Source organism: Oncorhynchus mykiss, chromosome 11 (genome assembly GCF_013265735.2).
Source record: "Oncorhynchus mykiss isolate Arlee chromosome 11, USDA_OmykA_1.1, whole genome shotgun sequence".
Classification (NCBI taxonomy): domain Eukaryota; kingdom Metazoa; phylum Chordata; class Actinopteri; order Salmoniformes; family Salmonidae; genus Oncorhynchus; species Oncorhynchus mykiss.
The window spans coordinates 16825980-16844116 of NC_048575.1; the positions used below are offsets into that span (position 1 = coordinate 16825980).

Genomic DNA, 18137 nt, shown 5'->3' on the forward strand with positions numbered 1-18137 from the left:
TGTTTGATTGCCTACGGACGGGGGAAGAAAAAGGAGGGGCGAAGAACCTCCGCGGCTAGCGATAGCAGCAGGCTACACAAACCTATTCCAATATTAGCTACTCCAATAATACACAGGAGTGTTCTTCGAACGCCGACAGAGGACTTCGTAACACCGACTGCTTTTCTGCTCATACCCAACCGGAGAGGTGGTAAAAAACGAGGGACTAACTCCAAAAAGAGGAAAAGCGGCCTATTTTTGTTCCTGATGCCGCCGCTCCAAACTGGCGCGGCTGGCGTAAATATACTCCGGTGCTCTCACGGGCGCTTATTTTACTTCAACAAAGGTTTCCATACTATCTTTCCATCTCCACTACCTCTTCCAGTATACCCCCTCTTATTAGCTATCCTGCGCTAACTGGCTTTACCTTTAGCTCAGTGCGCTAGCAGGAGCCAAGACGGCCTGTTTTGTTTTCGCGGCGTAGCCGCCATGAACCACAGACAACAACAGAATCTGTGTTGCTCGCTAACATTAGCTATCCCTGCCTATTTGCCCCGAATATGCAGGCCAAAAGGAGAGGAGCCAACTTTAGCTAAGAATGCGAATAATAAAAATGCGAATAAGGATGGTGGAAGGAGGGAGAATGAACGAATAAGTTATAACTATTAACATTAACAAAGCAGCTATTTTTGAATTTGGTACGAAGGTGGCTAGCAGTGTATAATTGGAGGCCGGAGAAGGAGAAAGAGCGCCACCGACCACACCAGTGACTGTATTGTTGTCGAATAACCAGCGAGGTCTGCTCGCACCACGGATTTCGTGGAAGACATGCGAACGGACTTCGATGAATTTATTCAATTTTGAAAACATTTTTGCTCCAGATTTATTTTTATATAGCTAGCTATGCTATTAATGGGATTTACAGATTTATTTTTATGCCATGATGATCATTTGGGCATATTTTGTGCCATGGAAAAGGGGGAAGCGATAGTCTTAAAGATGGATTGGTTGTGATTATGAACACAGTAATGTAATGTTCAACCCGTACTACCAGATCATATACTTCATGTGTGTGTGTTTTGTAGTTGTGATTTGCTGCATCACACATCAATTTGCCTATTTGGTGCATATAATATACCTTAGCCAAAATAGTGCTGGTGTCAAGCTAAACTAAGTTAGCAGCTAACTACATCACCCATCCATGCCCTCGACACAGCTCGCCTGCTCCCCGCCTCCTTTGGCCAATAATAAAACGGACAAAAAGAGAGTCGCGAGCCCCATCCCCGCTTAACGGGAGCCACGGGACTTTCGTTGAGGTCGGACGTGTGCGTTTGTTTTGCTTTTTTCTCGGACTGGATGTTTCTGTCTCTTGGCTGTTGAGATGAACCCGGTGAATGCGACCACACTGTACGTGTCCGCGTGTCGTTCGGTGCTGCAGTGCGACCCTCGCGACCCACGGGCCCTGGCGGAGCTCTACAAGCTGCTCCCGTTCTTCCGCCAGTCGCTGTCCTGCCTCGTGTGTGGTAGGTGCACTGGTATTATTATTTTAACAGTCTCGGTTCCCCTGTAGATATCCAGCTAGCTGCAATAGCTAACTAGCCTAGCTCTCCCCGCCATGACACACCCCCATTTCTATTGAATGTCGGAGCAACTATTTAGCCGATGGCGTAGAGCTGTCTAGCTTCGCAAGCTAGCTACTGCACATTTCACCATGATCCAATAAAATGTATCTCATAGCTATACACACTGATCCAGGGTGGCTAATTTGACCGGTTTGTTTGCATGTGTTAGCTATTGAACTGGTTAGTTAGTTCCGCATGCATCATAGCTAGCTAACCTCCCTTCTCCGCCTCCATATGTAACTAAATCACTTTCAGACAGGTGCATGTAGGCAGAAGAGGTGTCTTCCCCCCCAAAATGTATTCATTAAGCATCCATCGTGTGTGCGCAGTCTTTAAAAATGCATCTCTAGATTAACCCCCCAGTGCGGAGCAGATGCAAGAGCGCGGTATAGACTACTAGTGCTGTGTGTTTTCTCCTTTTTTTATTATTTGGAACGGTTGCCTAAGCATAGATATAGCCGTCACCGTTACAAATTATTAATGAGTATGATGTTCATTCAATGGGGTGATGTTTTCCCCTGTTACTCCAGTCCTCACACGCAATGTTTACTTTGACAGGTGCATAGTAGAATACGTATTTTGTTTTGTGTAGGCAGCGACTCGGGTAACTGCCAAAATAAAGCAAACGCCAACAGTGTCTTAATAGGGGGTTGGGCCGACACGAGCCAGAACGGCTTCAATGCACCGTGGCATATATTCTACAAGTATCTTCAAATCAAATTTTATTCGTCACATACACATGCTTAGCAGATGTTAATGCGAGTGTAGCGAAATGCTTGTGCTTCTAGTTCCAACCATGCAGTAATATCTAACAAATAATCTAACAATTTCACAACTACCTTATACACACAAGTGTAAAGGAATGAATAAGAATATGTACATATAAATATATGGATGAGCGCTGGCCGAAAGGCATAGGCAAGATGCAGTAGATGGTATAGAGTACAGTATATATGAGATGAGTAATATAGGGTATGTAAACATGATATAAAGTGGCATCTTGAACTCTATTGGAAGGATGCAACACCCTCTTCCACGAGAAATTACATAGTTTAGTGTCTTGTTGATTAATGGTGGTGGAAAACACCAAGGCGCTGCTCCTTAATATCCTATAAGTATTCAATTGGGTTGAGATGGCATATGGTTTACATCAAACAATTCAGTGACCACTCGTGCCCTGTGGGTAGACAAAATAATGGCATCCTGGTATTTTTATACATTACCCTATGCATGATTGTATGTTAATTGTCAAATGTATTATTATTATTTTACCTTTATTTAACCAGGTAGGCCAGTTGAGAACAAGTTTTTCGTTTACATTAAACCAGGAACCACACCTGTGTGGAAGCACCTGCTTTCAATATATTTTGTAGCTCTCATTTACTCAAGTGTTTCCTTTATTTTGTCAGATACCTGTACATTTGATTTTTGGTGCCATAAAACTGCAGTCTTGTTTAAACTTTTTGTTGCACACTTTCATGATACTTTTTCATTTTAGAGTATATTAATGAATTGTGTGTGTGTGACGAGTAGAGGATGCATCCTAGTCTGTCCTGTATCTAAGGCATGTTTGTTGTCCTTTATAAATGGAACTCCCTTCATCCCTCCCACAAGCCCCCTCAGCTGCCGTCCCTAACAACCGGCGTAGCTAAGGAAGCTGCTTTCAAAGCACAGCTGTCATCAAGCCTTGCAGAGGCAGTCGGTCTTGAGCAGCCTCTTAATTTTACCTTTTATAAATGGTTGAAATAAGCATACAGAATAGGAACCCTCTACACTTACTAACTTGAATCATGTTAAACTACACAGAACAAAAATATATAAGCACATGTAAAGTGTTGGTCTCATGTTTCATGGGCTGATATAAAAAATCCCAGAAATGTACCATACGCACAAAAAAATGTATTTCTCTCAAATATTATGCACAAATTTGTTTTCGTCCTTGTTAGTGAGCATTTATCCTTTGCCAAGATAATCCATCCACCTGACAGGTGTGGCATATTAGAAGCCGATTAAACAGCATGATCATTGCACAGGTTCACCTTGCGCTAGGGACAATAAAAGGCAACTTTAAAATGTGCCGTTTTGTCACACAACACAATGCCACAGATGAGGAGTATTTATGTCTGTAATAAAGCACTTATGTTGAGAAAAACTCATTCTTATTGCCTGGGCCTGGCTCCCCAGTGGTTGGTCCTGGCTGCCAAGTGGGTGGGCCTATGCTCTCCATGGCTGCATCCCAGCCCACTTATGTGTAATCCAAAGAAATCCATAGATTAGGGCCTAATTTATTTCAATTGACTAATTTCCTTAAATGAACTGTGACTCTGTAAAATCTTTGAAATTGTTGCATGTTTTGTTTACATTTTTGTTCAGTATATTAAGATGGCAAAGGGGTTAATTTAAACTTTTATGATTTAAAGTTGTTACACTTAATTGATATGCTGTTGCTTTGGTGTTGTGCTCATTGCATTATAGTTGAATATTCAGAGCTGAACAGCAATTGAATTAATCACTTTTATATATAGCCCACCTCAATACTCATATCAGTCCACCGCTAAGCTTCATATCATTGACTTGTTATGAATAATTATGGCTCCTGTTTATGGTTTGAGTTGTCATGTTGCATGGACGGGTTATAATGCTGCCGCGGGAGGGATTTCCCTCAATGGTTCCTACCCAATTGAATAAAGGATAAGTCAATGTTGTCTTGCCATAAATGACATCTAACTTTTCTCCGTCTCTGTCCAGGTAACCTGCTGCAGGACCCCATAGCACCCACTAACTCCCAGTGCCAGCACTATGTGTGTCGGGGCTGTAAGGGCCAAAGGATGCTGCTAAAGCCGTCCTGTTCCTGGTGTAAAGACTACTCCCGCTTCCAGGAGAACAGGCAGCTCTCCTTATTGGTCCACTGCTACAGGAAACTCTGCCTCTACATCGCCCAATCACCGCTCGCCCCGCACATCGCCAGTGCAGCCAGCGATTCGCCCGACCTCCTCGCCATTCTTAATGAGGGCCTTTTATTGGCCGAAAGCGGGCAGGAAGGGGAGGACACTGCGAGCCAGTCTCCCCCGACGGCCCCCTCAACGTCTGGCCTCAGACCTGATGAGGCTCCGGCTGAAGAGGAGAAGCAGGAGGGCCTTAGCCCTGTGGGCGGGGTTAATGGGCTGCATGACTGTAACGGCCTGACCAATCAGGATGTGCCACCACCTGTTACCTTAGCTACAGGGGGAGGTGTTCTGAAGCAGGAGAGCTTGGGGGAGGAGCTACCTGTGTGTGTTGGCATGTTAGGTAGTGGGGAGGTGGGACTTTGTGACATAAGCACATTTGGGGAGGAGCTTAATAAACATGGCGGAGATACGCTATTGTTGAGCGTGGAGGAGGTTCTTAGGACCCTGGAGCCCGAACCTGAACCGCCTGACCCCCAGCCAGACTTTCCCTCTGTTCCCCCCCACAACGGATCTTACTGCCATCCTACCCGTGACTCCCCTTGCCTCACCCCCTCCCTCCCCCCAGAGAACATCCCTAGACTTCCCCTGCCTCTCCCCCAGCCCATCCCTGTTCTCTCCCGCCTACCCCCTCGCTGCCACCGCAAGCGTTCACGCTCTGAGAGCGACAGTGAGAAGGTGCAGCCCCTCCCCATCGCCAGCATCCTCAGAGGCTCACCCCTGAGCACCACCAACACCTCTCACCTCCCCAACCCAGCCACCACTGTCAAACGGGAGCCCAAACTTCACTCCGCCATCACCCCGACTCACCTGGCACCCGTGCCCAATGGCGGGCCTCCAAAGTTGGGAAAGACAATGCTGGTGTCATCCAAGGGCCTGAAGAAGAGCCTGGAGCACCACGGGGGCCCTAAGAAGGCCTACTCCAAGGCCAGGCAGGGAGTCCCCAAGCCCCGCGCTCAGCCCCGTGACCGCCTGCCACCCCACGGCCATGCTCACCCTCTCTCTCACCCACCCAGCCCCTCCAAGCCCCTGTACAAGAAGCCGGTGGAGAAGAAGGGCTGTAAGTGTGGGAGAGCCACTCAGAACCCCTCTGTTCTCACCTGCAGAGGGCAGCGCTGCCCCTGCTACTCAAACCGCAAGGTGAGTTACTATGGCTTTGTCTGAAATGACATTGTTCCCCTGTAGTCCACATGTAGTTCACTGATTGTACATTTTAATAATATGAATATTTCTCCTCCAAGGCATGTCTGGACTGTATCTGCCGCGGCTGCCAGAACTCCTACATGGCAAACGGGGAGAAGAAGCTGGAGGCGTTTGCGGTTCCAGAGAAGGCTCTAGAACAGACGCGGCTCACACTTGGCATCAACCTCACCTCCATCACCGCTGCTGCCCTGCGCAGCCCGGCAACCAGCAACACCCCACATGGCAACCAGCTCATCACCACGGCAACAGGAGCGTCTGGGGTGACGGGAGTGTCCTTCCTGTCCAGTGTGGGGGCGGGTCATGAGGACAGGGGGTTTGATGATTCGCTGGACATGAGGTTTGACTGTTGAAGACATGTCCTCCTCAGACATTATTGACCAATGGGCTGTGAAGAGGGACCTGGAGGGGTGGGGTTAAGAATAAGGCAGCTACTGTGACGGGCGGGAGAGGAAGTGTGACTAAGAGACACATGCACACTGTCCAGCCAGCGCCCGGAATGTGCTTTTGGTCTTACGTACTGATGATGGAGGAAGAGGGATATCGTTACTGTATGTTCAGAGATTTCATTTTGTGAGGGTTAGAAGTTTTGTTTTGTACTATCAGTGATGTGTAGGGCATGACGTTTCGGCTTGAGATGGACTTGTCGCACTCTTTGTCAGAGGGAGGAGGGGTGGTTCAGTGAAAAGTGAGTGTCCCAAATGGCATCCTATTCCCTAGATAGTGCACTATTTTTGGTTAGGGCCTCAGTCCACTAGATGGGTAATATGGTGTTGTTTGAGGCTGGCCCTGGGTTTGAAGGACCCAGACACAGACAGACATCCATAGACTGGCTGTAATTTATGAACTTTTGTTTTTGTACACAGAACTTATCAAATTCCATTTAAAAGGACATTTTATGATATATTTTATAAGTTACATTAACAACAAACATTTGCAGTATTTATTGGAGGTCACCTAACCTAGGTAGCGGTTGGCCACACCCACACCAGCTGCCAGCCTATCAGATCCAGTGTGGGCGGTTCTGTCTAAATTATGTCGCTGTCCTGTTAGTGCTAGTTTCTGCTGTCTCCAACTGTCCTTTGGTTTCATTTTCCCTCTGGGCATTTAAAAACCTGTAATATAAGTGTAACATATTTCCACAAAAAAGAAAATCAAAACCTAAGATGTGTCTCTCTTTTCCACACTCAAACAGAAATCATATCCAATAAGATAATCACAATTCACTTTACATTACTTAAAGGAAATTGTTTCATTAGTCCACTGTTGATAGTCACAGAATATTAAGCATGTTGGACATTTCAGAGTTTACTAGTTCCGACTAGCATGTGAACGCACCATAAATATCTTTGGTATGACCCTCTGGTTCTGTTGAGTCAGCTGCAGTCTTCAGTATCAACACTAGTTTGCGATGTTTAGTGATACACTACCTGCACAACCCACATGGTGGCAGCAGAAACTCGTAAGCTTGTTACCAGGAGGTACATGATGTAATGTCCACTCATAACAGACAGCCTTGGCCCAGCTGTTTTGTTGTGCTAGACTGTTACTGAAAGACTAACCTCTGAACGCTTTCAACTGTGACTACTATACAGCTGTGGTAGCCTAATACTATACAGTACCAGATTTAACTAAAAAAAAATCATTTTCCACCATTTAGCAGACATTATTTTCCAGAGCAATTTACAGAAGCAATTAGGATTAAGTACCTTGCTCAGGGGCATGTCGACAGATTTTTCACCTAGTTGGCTCTGGGATTCTGGCCCAACGCTCTTAAACGCTAGACTACCTGCCGCCAAAGCAGCTATGGTAGCCTACTCGTGTTGAGAAATGATTAGAGTGCATCCTTTTCATTTGGACAGTGTCTTTATTGTACACACATACTTACAGATTCCGTTCTACATTAGTCAGAGTACTAGTCGTTTTAGCTAGCATTCCACTACTTGCCACATGTCATTTACCAAAAGAGTATGCACCTCTGGCAAATTACACGGAGCACAAGAAGTGGAATGAAATGGCTGAAAAGAGACAGCAACCAGGCTAATTCTACATGAACATGAGAGCAGTTGGACTCGTGCATGAGTCTGATTCATATTGATGAAAGATTTAGTGTGAGTCTCCATGGTAACCGTCGCCTCCACAGCCCACACAAACACTATCTGGAGTCATGATTGTAGGGGCTGTGAAAACAATTCTTCCCCAAAAACATCTGCATATAATTCTCCTCTATTGAAGCGGCTAAACTGACAACCCTATCCAGACCCCTGTCTCACTGCATACTGGTCTGTATGTATCTACAGATACATCTATATCAGTCCACCTGTCTGTCGGTGGGAGAATCAAGAAATATTTTAGTAAAGTCCTCAACATTACCCATGTCCTAGCATTGGTTCCAATAGCGACGGTAGGCCTGGGCTACAGTAGGGCTTCCTGGGTCATGGCCTGAAACGTTTAAACTGAAACGAAAGTGAAAAAGTGCTGAATTGAACATGTGGTTGCAGGCAGTGTCGCTCAGGTGAGAGCTTGGGGTTGTGTTAAGAACGTAAAAGTCTACAATCAAGCAACATACATTCAATGTATTTACAGTTATAACACAGACTCACAACACAAAAACACCCTACATTCAAATATTACATTGAAACCCATCTCTGAGAGTAAAAAAAAAACAGGAAAAAGAGACACTCATCCTTTTAATATGAAAAGAGCAGTAAGACAGTTATCCACAATCATCCCCTCGCTGATTCATTGTCGGTCAGTTGTCCTGAAGTTCTAAAGCAGACATTGGCCCCCGACCTCACGCCACTCATCTGCTTTTCATCTAATCAGCACAGGCCTGCTGGCTTCAGGCACAGCTAATTGGATGAGCCATGAGGGAAGGCTAGGCCATCGGCACCAGAGTGGAAGATAATAGGATAACCACACCAGCTCTGCTCACGCCTCCTCGCATGTCCAGCCTAGCAGTCAGAGAGCTTAAAGCTTTGTACATCTGTACACCCATACAAACACACATACTCACACACAGCTCTCAGAATGATCTGTCTGTCAGTACACACACACATATGGCTCCCAAACGGTGAGTATGCTGGTGTCCGTTAGCCCCAAACCATCCAAGCCACCATATAGACTAACCCCTGACCACTAGCTGACCAGGACAGCCCCGAAAAAGCTGCTCCTCTCATCCATGTCGATGGCGGAGGCGTTGCTAACGGTGACGAGGAGGCGGTCCCCGGTGGCCAATGGGAACAGCCCTCCCTGGTGGGCCGAGTGTAGAGAGAACTGGGAATCCCGGGACCAGCAGGAGGTACGGCTGGTCTTCATTAGCAGGATGGGTACCGGATAGGAAGACACCTGGAAGAGGGGGCACACAGCACCACCACTATGCAGTGAGATATAACTGTTGAAACTGGAAAAACGTATTGGACAAGTTCAGATGGCACCTTAATTTCAAACCATTTTCTTGTTTAATGTCTACAAGCCCCCTGAACATGACCCTGGCCCTGTGAACTCACTTTCTTATAAACATACTGCAACATAGGCCTCCCCCTCTGCTCCCTCTCCTCTTCCACCTCTTCCTCCCCCTCCTCTCCCCCAGGGTGGGTGTGTCTGAAGTAGGTCTGGGCATAGATATAGTAGAGTCCTGGGCAAGGCACCACCAGCTCTCCATCAATCAATCGAACGTCCTGAAGGAATGCCAGCCCTTTATGCCCCTCCCACCACGAGATCTTCTGCCCCTGCACACGCCGCCCGGGAGAAGCTGTGGCCAGACAGGAAGGAGACAGGTGTTAGTAGGCAGGGTCAAGGGTCAGGATTTAGACAGGGCTGGGTCTTAAGACAAAATAGAATCAGTTAAGAATAATATAGAACAGCTCTAGTGAAGTAATATTTGATATATAAATATATATGCATACCTCACATGCGACCCATAATAACACTATGTAATTAGTATGATCAGAGTATTAAAATATTTATTTGACTCCATAGAGATGAGTTACATAAATTGTTTATCAAGAAAGGTTGGAGAGTTGATATTATCAAAGGCAGTAATGAATGAACTCACACAAGGCATAAACTTAAGTTACAAGGCATTATTAATCTGGGAATGATCAGAGAGATGGATACAAAGAATCCATGGAAAGAGAGAGAAGTCATAGCCTGAAAGGCCATGCCCCAAGAGTCCCCGGGGTGGAGAAAGAAAGCGCCAGAGTGTATCGCACCAGAGCAGATCAGGAACAAAGAGAAAGAGTCAATGAATCTGAGACTCCTTTATAAACATCTGATTGTTTGGATTCAAAAGCTGAGTTGTTAACCAATAGCATTAGTGTAAAGTTAACATCTAATCACATAGAGCTACAGGATGTTATCACAACAGAACCTCTGCTTCACAGACGTGTGTGACAGAATGGGGGTGTCAAGAGCAACACAGAGAAGGCTGATTTCCTGAGAAGACAATAAACCCTCTTGCCTACAGTAGATAGGGCTGGGTCTTAAAACAGAATAGAATAGGTTAAGAATTGAACAGCCTCAATCCCTTGAATACCTACTGTATTATGGAAAGTGTGCTGCTCTAAAATGCCATAGAGCTCACATGGGACAGATATACTGCATATATTACCAGTTACTGTAGTGATATAAACTCAGCAAAAAAAGAAACGGCCCTTTTTCAGAACCCTGTCTTTCAAAGATAATTCATAAAAATCCCCAAAATCCAGAGCTGACAAGGTACAAATCTGTCGTTCTGCCCCTGAACAGGCAGTTAGCCCACTGTTCCTAGGCCGTCATTGAAAATAAGAATTTGTTCTTATCTGACTTGCCTAGTTAAAGGTAAAATAAACAATTAATGAACATGCACCTGTGGAACGGTTGTTAAGACACTAACTAACAGCTTACAATTAATGTCACAGTTATGAAAACGCAGGACACTAAAAAGGCCTACTGATTCGGAAAAACACCAAAATAAATATGCCCAGGGTCCCTGCTCATCTGCGTGAACGTGCCTTAGGCATGCTGCAATGAGGCTTGAGGACTGCAGATGTGGCCAGGGCAATAAATTGCAATGTCCGTACTGTGAGACGCCTACGACAGCGCTACAGGGAGACAGACAGCTGATCGTCCTCGCAGTGGCAGACCACGTGTAACAACACCTGCACAAGATTGGTACATCCGAACATCACACCTTCGGGACAGGTACAGGATGGCAACAACAACTGCCCGAGTTATGCCAGGAACGCACATCAACCTCCATCAGTGCTCAGACTGTCCGTAATAGGCTGAGAGAGGCTGGACTGGCTTGTAGGCCTGTTGTAAGGCCGGCAGACATCACCGGCAACAACGTTGCTGGACCAGACAGGACCAGACAGGACTGGCAAAAAGTGCTCTTCACTGACGAGTCGCGGTTTTGCAATGACTGAGCTTGTTGTCATTGCAGGCAATCTCACCATTGCTGGACCAGACGTTACCGGGAAGACATCCTCCCTCATGTGGTACCCTTCCTGCAGGCTCATTCTGAAATGACCCTCCAGCATGACAATGCCTCCAGCCATACTGCTCATTCTGTGCGTGATTTCCCGCAAGACAGGAATGTCGTGTTCTGCCATGCCCAGCGAAGAGCCCGGATCTCAATCCCATTGAGCACGTCTGGGACCTGTTGGATCATAGGGTGAGGTCCATTCCCCCCAGAAATCTACGGGAACTTGCAGGTGCCTTGGTGGAAGAGTGGGGTAACATCTCACAGCAAGAACTGGCAAATCTGGTGCAGTCCATGAGGATGAGATGCACTGTAGTACTTAATGCAGCTGGTGGCCACACCAGATACTGACTGTTACTTTTGATTTTGACCCCCCCCCCCCCCTTTGTTCAGGGACACATTATTCCATTTCTGCTAGTCACGTCTGTGGAACTTGTTCAGTTTGTCTCAGTTGTTGAATCTTATGTTCATACAAATATTTACGCATGTTAAGTTTGCTGAAAATAAACTCAGTTGACAGTGAGGGCGTTTCTTTTTTTCCTGAGTTTTTATAATCACTTTGAAGCTCTCCCCTCACTGTGGTGTACACACACACACACCTGAAAAACATAGCACACACAAGTGTGAGCCACATGCCCCCAGAGTCTAACCTGCGTTCATCTAACACTCATCATCAGTATTCAAAGGGTTATACACACACACCCACACACATAGTGTCTCTAGAGTATGAAGGGTGTAAACTAAAACATGTCTCACCTCCTCCCTCCCTCGCTGCTTTGGGAGCGAAGCTGCCAGTGACGTGGGCGGCAACTTTGGGACGAGAAGAAGCCTGGTCCTCCATTGCCAGTGAGGGCAACACCCTGGACATCTCGTCTGACAGAGAGAGAAAGAACATAAGTTAGTGTGGTCATCAGTCAGTGATAACAGCATAGAACTTGAAAAATAGACACAGGGAACAAGGTGCTGTTTTGCTCCAGTTGTGTGACTTAGTTCTATAGGTCAGACAGGTAATTACACTATATATACACAAAAGTATGAGGACACCCCTTCAAATTTGTGGATTCAGCTATTTCAGCCACACCCGTTGCTGACAGGTGTATAAAATTGAGCACACAGCCATTCAATCTCCATAGACAAACATTGGCAGTATAATGACCTTACTGAAGAGCTCAGTGACTTTTAACGTGCACAGTCATAGGATGCCACCTTTCCAACTAGTCAGTTTGTCAAATTTCCGCCCTGTTAAAGCTTCCCTAGTCAACTGTAAGTGCTGTTATTGTGAAGTGGAAACGTCTAGGAGCAACAACAGCTCAGCTGTAAAGTGGTAGGCCACAGAAGCTCACAGAACGGGACCGGCGAGTGCTGAAGCGCGTAGCACATAAACATTGTCTGTCCTTGATTGCAACACTCACTACGAGTTCCAAACTGCCTCTGAAAGTAACGTCAGCACAATAACTGTTCTTTGGGAGCTTCATGAAATTTGTTTCCATGGCTGAGCAGCTGCACACAAGCCTAAGATCACCATGCGCAATGCCAAGCATCAACTGGAGTGGTGTAAAGCTCGCCGCCATTGGACTCTGGAGCAGTGGAAACGCGTTCTCTGGAGTGATGAATCACACTTCACCATCAGGCAGTCTGAAGGACAAATCTGGGTTTGGCAGATGCCAGGAGAACGTTACCTGCCCTAATGCATAGTGCCAACTATAAAGTTTGAGGCTGTTTTTCATGGTACGGGGTTGACCTCAGTTCCAGTGAAGGGAAATCTTAACGCTACAGCATACAATGACATTCTAGACGATTCTGTGCTTCCAACTTTGTAGCAACAGTTTGGGGACGGCCCTTTCCCTTTGCATACAGAAATGGTTTGTCGAGATCGGTGCGTAAGAACTTGACTGGCCTGCACAGAGCCCTGACCTCAACTCCATCGAACATCTTTGGGATGAATTGGAACGCTGACTGCGAGCCAGGCCTAATCGCCCAACATCAGTGCCCAACCTCACTAATGCTCTTGTGGCTGAATGGAAGAAAATCTCTGCAGTAATGTTCCAACATCTAGTGGAAAGCCTTCCCAGAAGAATAGAGGCTGTTATAGCAGCAAAGGGGGAGCAACTCCTTTATTAATCCCCATAAATTTTGAATTGAGATGTTCGACAAGCAGGTGACCACTTACACGACATGACCAAAAGTATCTCACCTCTAACTGCTGAGGAGATCTCCCTCTGATATCGCTGAAACAGAGACTGGAGAGAGACAGAGAGACAAAGAGAGAGATAAGGATAAGATACAGGCAATTTGTTTAACACATTTAAAATAAAAGCACAAAACAGTACTGCACAAACTGTGTGTGTGTGTGTGTGTGTGTGTGTGTGTGTGTGTGTGTGTGTGTGTGTGTGTGTGTGTGTGTGTGTGTGTGTGTATGGGGTCTGTGTGTCTCTGGCCAGGTGAGTACATTCCAGTGCTGATTAAACCACAGCGGATCCCATCCCGGACTGCACCATAAAGACCCCATTGTATGTCTGAAACTCTGCTGAGGGGAGTGAAGTTGCTGATCTTAGGTCAGTTTTGCGTTTCCCCTCCTAATGGTTAAAGGCCCAGTGCAGTCAAAATTGTGTTTTTTCCTGTGTTTTGTAGCATATTGTACAACAGCTGATGAAACTAACACTGTAAAAGTGTGAAAAATGATAGCTGTTATTACCAGATAGATTCTGGTAGAAAATACAATCTATACTGAACAAAAATATAAACACAACATGCGACAATTTCAAAGATTTTACTGAGATACAATTCATGTAAGAAAATCAGTCAATTTAAATAAATGCATTAGGCGCTAATCTATGGATTTCACATGACTGGGCATGGGTACAGCCATGGGTGGGCCTGGGAGGGTATAGGCCCAACCACTGGGGAGCCAGGTCCAGCCAACAATAATTAGTTTTTCCCCACAAAAGGGCTTTATTACATTGGAGGTAGCTTATGGTAGAGAAAGTAACAAAATTATGTGAAAACAGCTATGTTGGACATTCCTGCAGTCAGCATGCCAATTGCACACTCCCTCAAAACTTGAGACTTTAGTGTTGTGTAACAAAACTGCACATTTTAAAGTAGCCTTTTATTGTCCTCCAGCACAAGGTGCACCTGTGTAATGATCATGATGTTTAATCAGCTTGTTGATATGTCACACCTGTGAGCTGGATGGATAATCTTGGAAAAGTAGAAAAGTAGAAATGCTCACTAATAAGGATGTAAACAAATTTGTTTTGGATTTTTTTATTTGAGCTCATGAAACATGGGACCAACATTTTACATGTTGGCCAGTGTACACAGGACTTTCTAATCAGCATATTTTGCATGGGTGGAGTTTTGGCTAGCTTGGTGACATTACTAGGCGGTAAATTAGACCAATAACAAAGAGTTCCAAACCTCTTTGCCAATAACAGCTAGTTTTCCCCTCCCAGGCAGACCAATCCCAGGCTGTTTTAGCAAAATTCTTACATGAGAAATAGTTTTTGTTAAAAGGCCATTTTTGTTTATTTTTGACCATTTTTATGAAAACCTCTGTAATAGTACATACAGTACTTACTTGTTACCCAGAAATGATTTGATATTGATATAAAAAATGGTTGCATTGGACCTTTTAAAATTAGGATTAAGGGAGAATAATCTGATCCTAAATCTGTGGTTAATGGTAAATTCCATAGGGAGCACCTCTGTCCTTTTTATTTTATTTAGCTAGGCAAATTAAGGCAAGTTAAGAACAAATTCTTATTTAAAATGACGGCCTACCCCGGCCAAACCCTAACGACGCTGGGCCAATTGTGCGCCGCCCTATGGGACTCCCAATCACGGCCGGTTGTGATACAGCCTGGGTCTGTAGTGACACCTCTAGCACTGAGATGCAGTGCCTTAGACCGCTGCACCACTCGGGAGCCCTCCTGGAAGATCTGGGCCCCGTGCCAGGCAGATACCTACTCGATGAGGATATGTGTGTGTGTGTGTGTGTGTGTGTGTGTTACCTTCTCTATGAGGGTGTGTAGTTGCTGTGTGACCTGCCAGCAGGGGTCTCCTCTCCCCTCGGTCGGAGAGCGCACGTACCCCCCTCTGAGGTCAGACCGTGTCAGACAAGACACACTGCTCCTTGCAAATGTCTCCTTCATCTGAATAACACACACATTTAATTTAAATAATACACACCTCCTACATAACACAATGTGTATTGTCGTTGGGGGTACTTGGGGGACCGGAGTTGAGAAACAAAACTGTAGTTTACTTCAGGGCCTCCCTTTTACACTGTAATGAAACTAATACTGCCATGTTCAAATGGAGTGACTGTCTAAAGTCTTTATAAGTAACATTCCTCTGTATATGTATTTTAGGTTTCAGTTTCCTACTGTATACAGGTTGGTAATGATTAACATCCACAAACACTGATGACAATCACTGAGAGGCAGACAGAGAGAAGTAGAGGGGGACAGAGGAAAGAGAGCTGGGGGAGTGCTAGGGGGAGGGAGAGAGGGGGGAGTATAGGGAAGCAGAGAGGGAGAGTCAGCATTGTTGCTCAATCATTATGGAAATAATCCAGGTTACTAAAGTACAATCAAATCAAACTGCATTTGTCACATACTTCATAGACAACAGGTGTAGACTAACAGTGAAATGCTTCCTTACAGGTCCATTTCCAACAATGCAGAGAGAAAGAGAAGATAGAACATGTCATAAAAATAGAGTTCAGCTGTAGGAGAGGATAACACAGAAGGCCTAACAAAAAGTCAATCATTTACAGTTTCACTAGCACTTGAACAATGCACTTGAGAACGCACTAAACTTTCCCTGCAAAAATAAGGTGAAACAACAAGCAAACAATAAAGCTGGAAAATTGGCATATCAATAGTCTGAGTTTTGGTTCTCTACACAGAACTTCCTTGTATCCCAGCACAGCACTACAACTCACAAACACTTTATTTTACAGAATGCACTGAGCGTTCTCTGCAGTGCACACATTGGTAATTTTTATTACAATATTATTTTTCCACCTTTATTTAACCAGGTAGGCCAGTTGAGAACAAGTTCTAATTTACAACTGCGACCTGGTCAAGATGAAGCAAAGCAGTGCGACACAAAAACAACACAGAGTTACACATAAACAAACGTACAGTCAATAACCCAATAAAAAAAAATCATTTTTTAACATTAAACAAACAATTCAGGTAATTAACTTGCAAGGCAACACGTTTTCATGCAAAAGCTTTATTGGAGAAAACCTACTTTCTCCAACTGTATGCGCACTGCCACTGCGCAAGACATCGCATAAGCACAAACAACCCGTGTCAAATACATTTAAAATGCTTTCATCGTTGGCCTACAGACTTTGTTTGCCCGAAACAATGGGGCCAATGAAATAGTCCCAAAAGTGCAAATGTCAAGCTACATCAAGCGACCTCATATACTTTAATAGTAAGTGTCTGTATACTACACTCCTTCTTTCCTGGTTCTTACCGTGTTGAGGACGTTAGTGAAGTAGAGCACGGTGACGGTAACGGCCACGGTCTGCAGCAGAATGGCCGCGAGCAGCAGAACCCCGAGAAATGTGAAGCCGCTCGAGCCTCCCGCCATACCGACCACCGCCTCGCGCCCTGCTCTGCTACGCTCCGGTTTCAGAACAAAAGCGGTGAAGAGAGAGTAACTATAACTTCTGCCCCCCTTCCTCCCGCACAGAAAGAGAGAGGTAGAGGGAGGAGAGGGAAAGAGAGAGGGAGGAGCAGGCAAGGCCACGGTGAAGAACAAAAACATGACTTGAGTCATGGAGAAGATTTCGGTTCTGGCTAGAGCTGAACCAACACTGATACGCAGTTATTATTAGGCTAGGAAGTCAGTCTGCTATAGACTATCTGTTGTTGATCACAGAGATTTAGGCCCAACGCTATAGGCCTATACATCTGCCCTTCTATTCAACCACTGTAGGTATTGCATATAGCTACGTGGCAATAAAAATGTTTATATTATTCAATTGTTCTATTCCAAACGAAAAACAGGATTATTCTGTTCGGTTTATACATGGATCTTGTTTCTCTGTTTCTGTATTGTAAACATCTGGCCTCAATCTGTGCTCCATGCATGCGTGTCCCCTGAGAGTCTCGGACTTATTCGGTTTCACTTGGTATTCTGAGTGTGGGGGGGTTCAGTCAGTTCCTTGTTCTTATTAGTTCCAGTTGAAATGTGTGTGTGTGTCTGTCCTCTCCCAGCCAGCTCTGTTTCGGGGACATGGGGAGGTCTGAGTGATAGAGTCATCATCATTATCCCTGCTGAGAGTGGGTGGACAGGAGTCACTTTATCTATGATTTTACACACACACACACACACACCACAAGATAACTTTTTTACTCCCCAAATCCCTCCCCCTTTCTCCAATTTTTCAGTTCTTTCCCAACTTTGTCCTCTAAAAATACTCAACTACTAATGCTACTACTACTACTAATAATAATACTGTACTACTACTACTACTAATAATAATAATAATACTGTACTACTACTAATAATACTGTACTACTACTAATAATAATAATACTGTACTACTACTAATAATAATAATACTGTACTACTACTAATAATAATAATAATACTGTACTACTACTAATAATAATAACTGTACTACTATTAATAATAATAATGTACTACTATTAATAATAATACTGTACTACTATTAATAATAATACTGTACTACTATTAATAATAATACTGTACTACTATTAATAATAATACTGTACTACTACTACTAATAATACTGTACTACTACTACTAATAATACTGTACTACTACTAATAATACTGTACTACTACTAATAATAACTGTACTACTACTACTACTACTAATAATAATAATAATAATAATACGGTACTACTACTCTACTCCCCCACTCTCTATTTTCTGTTT

General features: G+C 44.6%; 2 protein-coding genes across 3 annotated transcripts; one reads left to right on the forward strand and one right to left on the reverse strand.

Moving 5' to 3' along the window:
- The first annotated feature begins 5 nt into the window (after nucleotides 1-5).
- LOC110535395 (E3 ubiquitin-protein ligase MSL2) lies at nucleotides 6-6913 on the forward strand. Of its 2 annotated transcripts, none has more exons than XM_021620374.2 (3): nucleotides 6-325; nucleotides 4350-5686; nucleotides 5788-6913. In XM_021620374.2, the coding sequence occupies exons 1-3, from the start codon at nucleotides 247-249 to the stop codon at nucleotides 6097-6099; spliced, it is 1728 nt and encodes a 575-aa protein (XP_021476049.1). In that variant the 5' UTR covers nucleotides 6-246; the 3' UTR covers nucleotides 6100-6913. The 2 variants fall into 2 exon arrangements, with proteins under 2 accessions (XP_021476049.1, XP_021476048.1); XM_021620373.2 differs by having other exon boundaries at nucleotides 14-1502.
- A 1505-nt stretch (nucleotides 6914-8418) lies between these two features.
- On the reverse strand, nucleotides 8419-16839 carry LOC100136317 (TNF superfamily member 10-like protein). Its single transcript, NM_001124565.1, is given in 6 exon segments — nucleotides 8419-9094; nucleotides 9256-9500; nucleotides 11967-12083; nucleotides 13405-13450; nucleotides 15224-15364; nucleotides 16704-16839. Coding segments are annotated over 6 exon segments (876 nt in total). The 5' UTR covers nucleotides 16821-16839; the 3' UTR covers nucleotides 8419-8884.
- Nucleotides 16840-18137: the final 1298 nt, after the last annotated feature.

Excerpts from the sequence above, each read along its gene's own strand:
- LOC110535395 (XM_021620373.2), top strand. The coding sequence starts at position 1,361 with ATGAACCCGGTGAATGCGACCACACTGTACGTGTCCGCGTGTCGTTCG. Across the intron at positions 1,503-4,349 it reads GCTGTCCTGCCTCGTGTGTG|GTAACCTGCTGCAGGACCCC; the intron begins GTAGGTGCACTG and ends GTCTCTGTCCAG. Across the intron at positions 5,687-5,787 it reads CCTGCTACTCAAACCGCAAG|GCATGTCTGGACTGTATCTG; the intron begins GTGAGTTACTAT and ends TTCTCCTCCAAG.